Source organism: Bufo gargarizans, unplaced genomic scaffold (assembly GCF_014858855.1).
Source record: "Bufo gargarizans isolate SCDJY-AF-19 unplaced genomic scaffold, ASM1485885v1 original_scaffold_1067_pilon, whole genome shotgun sequence".
Classification (NCBI taxonomy): domain Eukaryota; kingdom Metazoa; phylum Chordata; class Amphibia; order Anura; family Bufonidae; genus Bufo; species Bufo gargarizans.
Window position 1 is genome coordinate 1 of NW_025334222.1, and position 10,580 is coordinate 10,580.

General features: G+C 53.0%; 1 protein-coding gene across 1 annotated transcript; it reads left to right on the top strand.

The window, feature by feature from the left end:
• Positions 1 to 13: 13 nt before the first annotated feature.
• On the top strand, positions 14 to 1,149 carry LOC122922930 (G-protein coupled receptor 4-like). Its single transcript, XM_044273698.1, has one exon. The coding sequence runs from the start codon at positions 22 to 24 to the stop codon at positions 1,147 to 1,149; it is 1,128 nt and encodes a 375-aa protein (XP_044129633.1). The 5' UTR covers positions 14 to 21.
• The last annotated feature ends 9,431 nt before the right edge of the window (positions 1,150 to 10,580 follow it).

Below are 10,580 nucleotides of genomic sequence, written 5' to 3' on the forward strand. Positions count from 1 at the left end.
GAGGTGCCAAGAACCTAACGTATGGTCAACAAGTGGAATTTACAGGAAACTGGACAGAATTCCTCTCGAAGCACATCTTCTTTATCTAACATGTCTAACTTCACTCTAGATGCTTGCAATGTTGACTCTGACCTGGATGGCGTGCTTCCTCCATCCCTCTACGCCGTTGTGTTCGTAGTGGGACTCCCAGCCAATCTTCTGGCCCTCTGGGCCGCCTGGCTGCAGGTGCGGAAAGGGAAAGAACTTGGAGTCTACCTTCTAAACCTCAGCCTGTCGGATCTCCTGCTCATTTGTGCACTACCACCCTGGACGGACTACTACTTACGGAGAGATGTATGGGGGTATGGGCCGGGGGCCTGCCGCCTTTTCGGTTTCATCTTCTACACTAACCTGTATGTGGGTGCTGCCTTCCTGTCCTGTGTCTCAGCTGACCGCTACCTGGCTGTGGCACATCCTTTGAGGTTCCCTGGTGCCCGGCCCATCCGCTCTGCTGCGGCTGTCTCAGCACTGGTGTGGGTCCTAGAACTGGCAGCCAATGCCCCCCCCCTGTTCAGAGACGCTATCACCAGAGACCGCTACAACCACACCTTCTGCTACGAGAGCTATCCCCTATCTGGGAAGGGAGATGCATTGGCCAATGTGGGGAGGGTATTAGCTGGGTTTTTATTGCCCTGGGCGATAATGCTTTTGTGCTATGCTGGGTTACTTCGTGCTCTGCGGGGCAGTGCATCCTGTGAGCGCAGGGAAAAGAGACGGGTGCGTCGGCTGGCCCTGGGGCTGCCCTGTGTGGCTCTGCTCTGCTATGGGCCCTATCATGCCCTGCTTCTCCTACGCAGCCTAGTGTTCCTGATTGGAGGAGGTTCGGTGGCAGCAGGCGAGAGCTGTGCCTTAGAAGAGCGGCTCTTCCCAGCTTACCATGCCTCTCTGGCAATGGCCACCCTGAACTGCTTGGCTGATCCGGCCCTCTACTGCTTGGCATGTCCAGGAGCGAGGACGGAAGTGCTGAAAGCACTAGGCAGAGTGGTGGCATGGGCAATGGGAAAGGACAGGACTGGTTGGCAGGAAAGGGGTGGTAGAGGAGTCAGTGGTCGGGGTGAGGAGGTGGGAATGATGGAGATGGGTGGCAGAGGGGGCAGCTGCATTGTGTGAGCTGACCATCTACAAAACAATAAAGATATGGCGTCCTCTAATAAAGCCTGGATGTATTCCATAGAAAGAGCGATGATCTGCAGGTGGATATGGAAGGTCTCGCAGCTCCGTCTGCCATCTGTGTGCTGAGTCAGTGTGTGTTACGTAGACACATCCAGAACGCAGTGCAATCGAGTTACGCAGGAACAGCAGAGAGGAGGAGTGTGGGGTGCACAGCTGTTCCTGAAGAAGGATCGTGCTGTACCAGGCACAATACTCACAAAATAATCCCAAAACCTGCGCACCTGTCGGCCCAGACCCCCTCAAGTATCAGCTACTCCTGAGACCGCTCACAAAATGAATGTGACAGTCTCTGTCATGGCTGAGTACGTATGAGGCGTCTAAAGAGACTCCCTCTAAGGCAAGGAAGGTCTATGAGGCTGACCCACATCATAGGGGCTGCCCCGAGGGGCTCAGCGCACATTTGTCCTGCTCACCTTCTGAGGATGCCACCTTCAGACGTCATTTATTCAAGTCAATCCTGGAAAACACAAGGGGGGACATTTATCAATAATGGCGTTCTTTGCGGCAAAAAAATACTAAAGTTAGAAATCAAAACTGGTGACTTGTTTCACCTCATACCCAAAGGCGCACGCCGCTTGTAAACTGTCAACTTCATTATCCGCATATTTCTCCCGAGTTGCAACATTTTAACACCAACAGCAATAAAATGCGACTTTTTTTAAACCAAAATGCGCCATTTCAGCCACCCCCCTGCCGGACTACACTTAATTGCGACTTTTTACACAAAACACCACCACATAAGCTGCTTAATTGTCCGCAACAATTAAATCGATTTCTGCCGATAAGAGGATGATAAATGGGGCGCGATATGCGCCAATCTGATAGCCCCGCCCACTTTGACCGCTATAACTCATTTCTGGCATAGCGCATTCTTTATGGTGACAATTCTGGAGAAAACAATTGATATATTTGGTGAAAATCAAAACACCATTCTTTTTGGTGCATTTTACGCCATAATTCTGGTGCAACGGGCTTAATAAATCTCCCCCAAAATGTCAAGATGGCTGCTCTAGGCAGACACTGTATACCGGCGCTCGTCCATCACTACTTACATGTACTAGAAGGTGGGGCTCCTCTCCGCTATCTACCTCCCATCTTCCCACTGGCTGACATCACTCCAGCCCTTGCTCTTCCTCGCTGGGTCATCTGGTGACAGCTGGGAAACATCTGCATCATATGTCAGCCTGGGAATGTGCTGTCCCTGCCGCAACCCAAAAGAGAGATCCTATCCGGTCCATCAATTCTCCTCTCAGTGGATATCTCCGGTCAGGCACATCCCTGTATCGATGAGGTCGGGTGCACCCCTCTATCCCTGTACGAATCAGGTCGGACATCCCCCCCTGTCCAGATCTAGTCGGGAGCGCCCCTTTGTCCCTGTACAGATCAGGCCGGCGCGCCCCTCTGTCCCTGTAAGGATCAGGTCGGGCACGTCCCTCTGTCCCTGTACAGATCAGGCTGGCGCGCCCCTCTGTCCCTGTAAGGATCAGGTTGGGCACGTCCCTCTGTCCCTGTACGGATCAGGGCGGCGCGCCCCTCTGTCCCTGTACGGATCAGGGCGGCGCGCCCCTTTGTCCCTGTACAGATCAGGCCGGCGCGCCCCTCTGTCCCTGTAAGGATCAGGTTGGGCACGTCCCTCTGTCCCTGTACAGATCAGGGCGGCGCGCCCCTCTGTCCCTGTACGGATCAGGTCGGGTGCGCCTCCCTCATCCCCCGCTGGTATGGATCAGGTCGGGCACGCCCCTCTGTCCCTGTACAGATCAGGCCGGCGCGCCCCTCTGTCCCTGTACAGATCAGGCCGTCGCGCCCCTCTGTCCCTGTACCGATCAGGGCGGGTGCGCCCCTCTGTCTGTGTACAGATCAGGTTGGGCATGCCCCTTGTCCGAATCTGGTCAGGCGAGCCCCTTTGTACCTGTACGGATCAGGTTGCACTCTTTCCCTTCTCAGCCCTGCAGTGTGTCCACATTGCTTACTGCTGCTCTACAACAGCCTGGGTGTCGCAGGTGGCACAAACTGGGTGCTAAGTTTTTAACTCTGAACTTACATATCTCTGGAAATACTCACACTGCACCATCTACTGTACGCTCACTACTGCAAAACAACCACGAAGCCAAAATGCTCAATACAACCCTAAGCGAGGCGTGTAGTTTCCAAAATGGGGGTCACTGTATTGGTCGCACAGGGGCTCTGCAGATGCCACATGAGACATGAAAACCACTGCAGGAAATCCATGCTCCAGGAGCATAATGGCCCTCATGACCACGGGGGGATTCGTAGGGGTATCCACTGTACTGATCCCAAAAACCACTGCAGCAAAACCTGCATTCCAAAAGCCCAACTTCTGTCCCCTCCGTCCTGAGCAGGGCTTCAAAACTGCAGAGCAGAACCACATACGGGAAGAGACTGCAGAACGGACTGTCTGTCGCATTTTCCTCTGTAAATTTATTTTTTAAGAATAAGAACAAAAAGCATCAACCAAAATGTTCCTCTAAGTCTAATACACAGCGCAACGTGTCAGTAAACACGGCCTCGCGCTTGCCTACATAGAAGACATGAAACATGTCAGGCTGGGAAACGCGGCTGTGTCCTTATGGAAAGGCGTCCAGACCAAGCCGCTTGACTGAAAGAAAACATGAGATCGCTCAGCTCCAAGAATGGGTTAGGGGACATTCAGCCCTCAAGGGGAGCCTATAAAAGGGCCGCTACGGCACATCCGGTGGATGGCTGAGATGGGAATCCCCATGTCCCAGCTGTGGATGTGCAGTCATGGAGTGAATCCAGACTATTACTCAGAGGTTATATAAAGGGTCAACGCAGAGGGCACAGTGAGCGCAGCCGCCGCCACATCCTTATCTACATTCCTCACATGTCACTCATACACCCCAGTAATAACTCGAAGGACACAAAAAAATATGTCTCCAAAAAAAGAGCCAGCTCCGCAACCACCACATGATGTCCCAGAAAAAAGGGGGCGAGAAAAGAATAAAGGGGGAGCGGGTCACTGCGGAGGAAGGGAGAAGAGCGGTCACACTGCGGAGTAGGGCTGCAGATATCCATTATTATAGTAACCAAGTATTCTAATAAGAAAATAATTAAAAGAACGTTTTCCTTTCTAAAAACTCATCAGCTCCCCCAGTGGCATCATCAGGCCCTGTGACACCAGTCTTCAGCGCCATCAGCTCCCCTCAGTGCCATCAGTCCTCTGTGCCATCAGCTCCCCCCAGTGCCATCAGCTCCCCCCAGTGCTATCAGTACTCTGTGCAATCAGCTCCCCCCAGTGCCATCAGTCCCCTGTGCCATCAGCTTCCTCCAGTGCCATCAACTCCCAGCATGCCATCAACTCCCCCAAGTGCCATCATCAGACCCTGTGACACCAGTCTTCAGCGCCATCAGCTCCCCTCAGTGCCATCAGTCCTCTGTGCCATCAACTCCCCCCAGTGCCATCAGTCCTATGTGCCATCAGCTCCCCCCAGTGCCATCAAGTCCTCTGTGCCATCAGCTCTCCCAGTGCCTTCAGTCCTCTGTTCCATCAGCTCCCCTCAATGCCATCAACTCCTCCAATGCCATCAGCTCCTCCAATGCCATCAGCTCCCCCAGCGCCATCAGCTCCCCCAGCGCCATCAGTTCCCCCCATGCCATCAGCCCTCTGTTCAATCAGCTGCCCCCAGTCCCATCAGCTCCTCTCAGTGCCATCAACTCCCCCAATGCCATTAGCTCCCCCAGTGCCATCAGTCCTTTGTGCAATCAGCTCCCCCAATGCCATCAGCTCCCCCCATGCCATCAGACCTCTGTTTCATCAGCTCCGCCCAGTGCCATCAGTTCCCACAGTGCCATCAGTCCTCTGTGCAATCAGCTCACCAATGCCATTAGTCCTCTGTGCCATCAGCTCCCCCATGCCATAAGTCCCCTGTGCAATCATCTCCCCCAGTGCAATCAGCTCCCCCCAGTGCCATCAGTCCTCTGTGCCATCAGCTCCCCCCAGTGCCATCAGTCCTCTGTGCTATCAGCTCCCCCCAGTGCCATCAGTCCTCTGTGCCATCAACTCCCCCAGTGCCATCAGTACTCTGTGCAATCAGCTCCCCCCAGTGCCATCAGTCCCCTGTGCCATCAGCTTCCTCCAGTGCCATCAACTCCCGGCATGCCATCAACTCCCCCAAGTGCCATCAGCTCCCCCCATGCCATCAGCTCCCCCATGCCATCAGTCCTCTGTTTCATCAGCTCCGCCCAGTGCCATCAGCTCCCACAGTGCCATCAGCTCCCCAATGCCATCATTCCTCTGTGCCATCAGCTCCCCCATGCCATAAGTCCTCTGTGCAATCAGCTCCCCCAGTGCCATCAGTCCTCTGTGCCATCAGCTACCCCAGTGCCATCAGACCCCCATGCCATCAGTCCTCAGTGCCATCAGCTTCCTCCAGTGCCATCAACTCCCCCAAGTGCCATCAGTCCTCTGTACTATCAGCTCCCCCCAGTGACATCAGTCCTCTGTGCCATCAGCTCCCCAAGTGCCATCAGACCCCCCCAGTGCCATCAACTCCCCACATGCCATCAGCTCCCCCGAGTGCCATCAGTCCTCTATGCAATTAGCTGCCGCAGTGCCATCAGTTCTCCCCATGCCACCAGTCATCTGTGCCATCAGCTCCCCCAGTGCCATTAGTCCTCTGTACAATCAGCTCCCCCCAATGCCATCAGTCCTCTGTGCCATCAGCATCCCCCAGTGCCATCAGTCCCACATGCCATCAGCTCCCCCGCTGCCGCAGTTCTGAATACAGCGGCGGGGCACAGGAGCTGATAGTTTTCTGCCCCGCTACCGATGTTCTTCTCAGCAGCGCAGTGGAGGAGTCTCTCCCTCCTGTGCTGCTGCCGCCGCCAATAGGAAGAGAGACGGGAGGAGGAGGAAGGGCTGTGGCCACTGCGCCACCAATGAAGATAACTGACCTGTTACTACAAATACAGGAGGCGGGTGCCGGAAATAAATAGCCGTCACCCGACCTCTATGACAGGGAGCTGCGATCAGCCGCAGTTAACCCTTCAGGTACCGCATCTGAAGGGTTAACTCCCTGTCATAGAGGTCGGGTGCCGGCTATTTGATTCCGGCGCCCGCCTCCTGTATTTGTAGTAACAAGTCAGTTATCTTCATTGGTGGCGCAGTGACAATAAGGGTTAAAAATAAAACAAATATTAACTCACCTCCTCCAATTGATTGTGTAGTTGCCGGTCTCCTGTTCTTTCTTCAGGACCTGTGGTGACATCACTGAGCTCATCACATGGTCCATTACCATGGTGATGGATCATGTGATGAACACAATGATGTCACCACAGGTCCTTTGACAGGTCATGAAGAAAGAACAGGAGACCGGCAGCTACGCGATCAACTGGAGGAGGTGAGTTAATTTTATTTATATTTAACCCTCAATTGACCTTCTACTATGCAGTCCATTTAAAGAATGCTATTATTTTCCCTTATAACCATGTTATAAAGGAAAATAATAATACAGTGAATAGACTTTCATCCTAGCAACCATGCGTGAAAATCGCACCGTATCCTCGCTTGCTTGAAGATTCTTGCGATTTTCATGCTGCCCCATTCACTTCTATGGGGCCTGCGTTGCGCGGAAAACGCACAAAATAGAGCATGCTGCGATTTTCACGCAACGCACAAGTGATGCGTGAAGATCACAGCTCATGTGCACAGCCCCATAGAAGTGAATGGGTCCGGATTCAGTGCGGGTGCAATGCGTTCACCTCAAGCATTGCACCCCCGCGGAAATCTCGCCCGTGTGAAAGGGGCCTAAGGGTGAATAGGACAAGGGTTCCAGCCCCTAAGGGGGCTAATAGTAAGTAAAAACAAACACTAAGGCTACTTTCACACTTGCGGCAGTGTGATCCGGCGGGCAGTTCTGTCATCTGGATGTGACTGAAAGCATTTGTGAGACGCATCCGGATGCGGATCCATCTGACAAATGCATTGCAAGGACGGATCCGTCTCTTCGCTTGTCATGCGGACAGACGGATCCATCTTGTATCTTGAAGGACGGATCCGGCATTCCGGTATTTTGAATGCCAGATCCGGCACTAATACATTCCTATGGGGGAAAAATGCAGAATCCGGCATTCAGGCAAGTCTTCAATTTTGTTTTCCGGAGATAAAACCGTAGCGTGCTGAGGTCAAAACGACTGAACTGAAGACGTCCTGAGTGGATCGCTCTCCAGTCAGACTGCACGGGGATAAGCCTGGTCAGTTCTTCTCCAGTATAGAGCCCCTGTGACGGAACTCAGTGCCGGAAATGAAAACCGCTAGTGTGAAAGTAGCCTAAAATATTAAGTTTAAATCCCCCCTGTCCCAATTTTACATATAAACTATATAAACAATAAATAAATAAACATATTACATCGCGCTGCGTCCGAAAAGTCCAAACTATTAAATTATTAAAAAATATCACCTATGCGGTGAGCGCCGTAACAGAAATAACTAAATAAAAACCATGCGATTTGCCATTTTTTTGTCACCCCAAAAAATAGGATAGGACTGTTCTATTATGGGCCGGGCGTTTCATAAAATGCGAAATGCACGCGGCTTTTTTTGGTGTTTTTTTTTTCTTTTTTTGCGTGGTATTGAGTATCGCAATACTTTTTTATGGTGACGAAAGCAAATCAAAATTTGGGTATTGAAACAACCCTACACCGATCTGATCGGCGTAGCGTAGTCACGATACCAATATTTTGATTTGATTTCGATTTGGCGACTAAAAATTTAATTTGGCTCCCAAATTTTTTAGTTCAGGAGCCAATGGCTACTAGGTATTTTTTTTTGTTTGGAGCACTGAGAGGTCTCTACTGTAAGAGCGCTCACACTGCGGAGGTCTCTACCGTAAGAGCGGTCACACTGCGGAGGTCTGTACCGTAAGAGCGGTCACACTGCGGAGGTCTGTACTGTAAGAGCGCTCACACTGCAGAGGTCTGTACTGTAAGAGCGGTCACACTGCGGAGGTCTGTACTGTAAGAGCGGTCACACTGCGGAGGTCTGTGCTGTAAGAGCGGTCACACTGCGGAGGTCTGTACTGTAAGAGCGCTCACACTGCGGAGGTCTGTACTGTAAGAGCGCTTACACCGCGGAGGTCTCTACTGTAAGAGCGGTCACACTGCAGAGGTCTGTACTGTAAGAGCGCTCACACCGCGGAGGTCTGTACTGTAAGAGCGCTTACACCGCGGAGGTCTCTACTGTAAGAGCGGTCACACCGCAGAGGTCTGTACTGTAAGAGCGCTCACACTGCGGAGGTCTCTACCGTAAGAGCGGTCACACTGCGGAGGTCTGTACTGTAAGAGCGCTCACACTGCGGAGGTCTCTACTGTAAGAGCGGTCACACTGCAGAGGTCTCTCACACTGTAAGGGCGCTCACACTGCGGAGGTCTGTACCGTAAGAGCGGTCACACTGCGGAGGTCTGTACTGTAAGAGCGCTCACACTGCGGAGGTCTGTAATGTAAGAGCGCTCACACTGCGGAGGTCTGTACTGTAAGAGCGCTCACACTGCGGAGGTCTGTACTGTAAGAGCGGTCACACTGCGGAGGTCTGTACTGTAAGAGCGCTCACACTGCGGAGGTCTGTACTGTAAGAGCGCTCACACTGCGGAGGTCTGTACTGTAAGAGCGCTTACACCGCGGAGGTCTCTACTGTAAGAGCGGTCACACTGCAGAGGTCTGTACTGTAAGAGCGCTCACACCGCGGAGGTCTGTACTGTAAGAGCGCTTACACCGCGGAGGTCTCTACTGTAAGAGCGGTCACACCGCAGAGGTCTGTACTGTAAGAGCGCTCACACCGCGGAGGTCTGTACTGTAAGAGCGCTCACACTGCGGAGGTCTCTACTGTAAGAGCGCTCACACTGCGGAGGTCTCTACTGTAAGAGCGGTCACACTGCGGAGGTCTCTACTGTAAGAGCGGTCACACTGCGGAGGTCTGTACTGTAAGAGCGTTCACACTGCGGAGGTCTGTACTGTAAGAGCGCTCACACTGCGGAGGTCTGTACTGTAAGAGCGCTCACACTGCGGAGGTCTGTACTGTAAGAGCGGTCACACTGCGGAGGTCTGTACTGTAAGAGCGGTCACACTGCGGAGGTCTGTACTGTAAGAGCGGTCACACTGCGGAGGTCTGTACTGTAAGAGCGGTCACACTGCGGAGGTCTGTACTGTAAGAGCGGTCACACTGCGGAGGTCTGTACTGTAAGAGCGCTCACACTGCGGAGGTCTGTACTGTAAGAGCGCTCACACTGCGGAGGTCTCTACTAGCGGCGGTCACACTGCGGAGGTCTCTACTGTAAGAGCGGTCACACTGCGGAGGTCTGTACTGTAAGAGCGGTCACACTGCGGAGGTCTATACTGTAAGAGCGCTCACACTGCGGAGGACTGTACTGTAAGAGCGGTCACACTGCGAAGGTCTGTACTGTAAGAGCGCTCACACTGCGGAGGTCTCTACTAGCGGCGGTCACACTGCGGAGGTCTGTACTGTAAGAGCGGTCACACTGCGGAGGTCTGCACTGTAAGAGCTTTGGTTTCTACGTGTTGCGGCACAGGTTCCTTGTGTGGAGAGCGGCTGCGGTGCGGTGGATCCAGACGAGGTACTTCACTACGGTGGCAGCATTATTGGGCCTGCTCTGCAGTTTTATCAGATGGCCGTCCGCTGTGTATGAGGACCTGTAGTGCACCGGACTGAGCGTGTGACAGCCACAGAGATGTAGCACTAGCAGATGGACCATGCTGGAGCCTGGCCTGTGGCTGTTCCTCCAGTAACCATTACTGGCAGGCTGTGACATGTTTACATATTTATTACGGTCATTTAGTATAATTGACGTCATCAGCTCGGCGGTCCGTCAAAGGCAGGAAGTTGTTTCTAATCTGAGAATTAAAAAAGTTAATCTTCCTGTAAAGTCACCTTAGTCCACTCAGCAGCCGGGGCCCTCCAGGACAAATCGCCACCTTCTAAAGGGACCACAAGAGCTACAGAGGGCAGGAAACAATGGAGAATGAGTAAGTGTGCTACCTTCTCTGCTGGTGGGAACTGCTCCACGGGATGAAACCAAGAAGGGTCAGACATGGCTGCTGTCAGCCGTATTACAGACCTCCTGACATCCAGGACTGCACAGACGTCACTGTGGAAGGTGGCCGCTGCAGGGCCACCCCTTCGGGTCTGCTCTCATTGGCACACCGGCTGAGGGTTCTGCTCCTACTCTATTAGGGTCACCACTAAGGATACAGCTCCACATGGCGCCCAAAGAGTTCATAACACGGGGCCAAGGTTCAGCCAGATCTCCATGAAATGTCCGCTGCGATGTTGTACTCGCAGGTTACGGTTTAGTCTCCAGCGATGGTGACACCAGCA

Bases quoted from the DNA above. Each gene is read 5' to 3' on its own strand.
- LOC122922930 (XM_044273698.1), top strand. From the start codon at position 22: ATGGTCAACAAGTGGAATTTACAGGAAACTGGACAGAATTCCTCTCGA.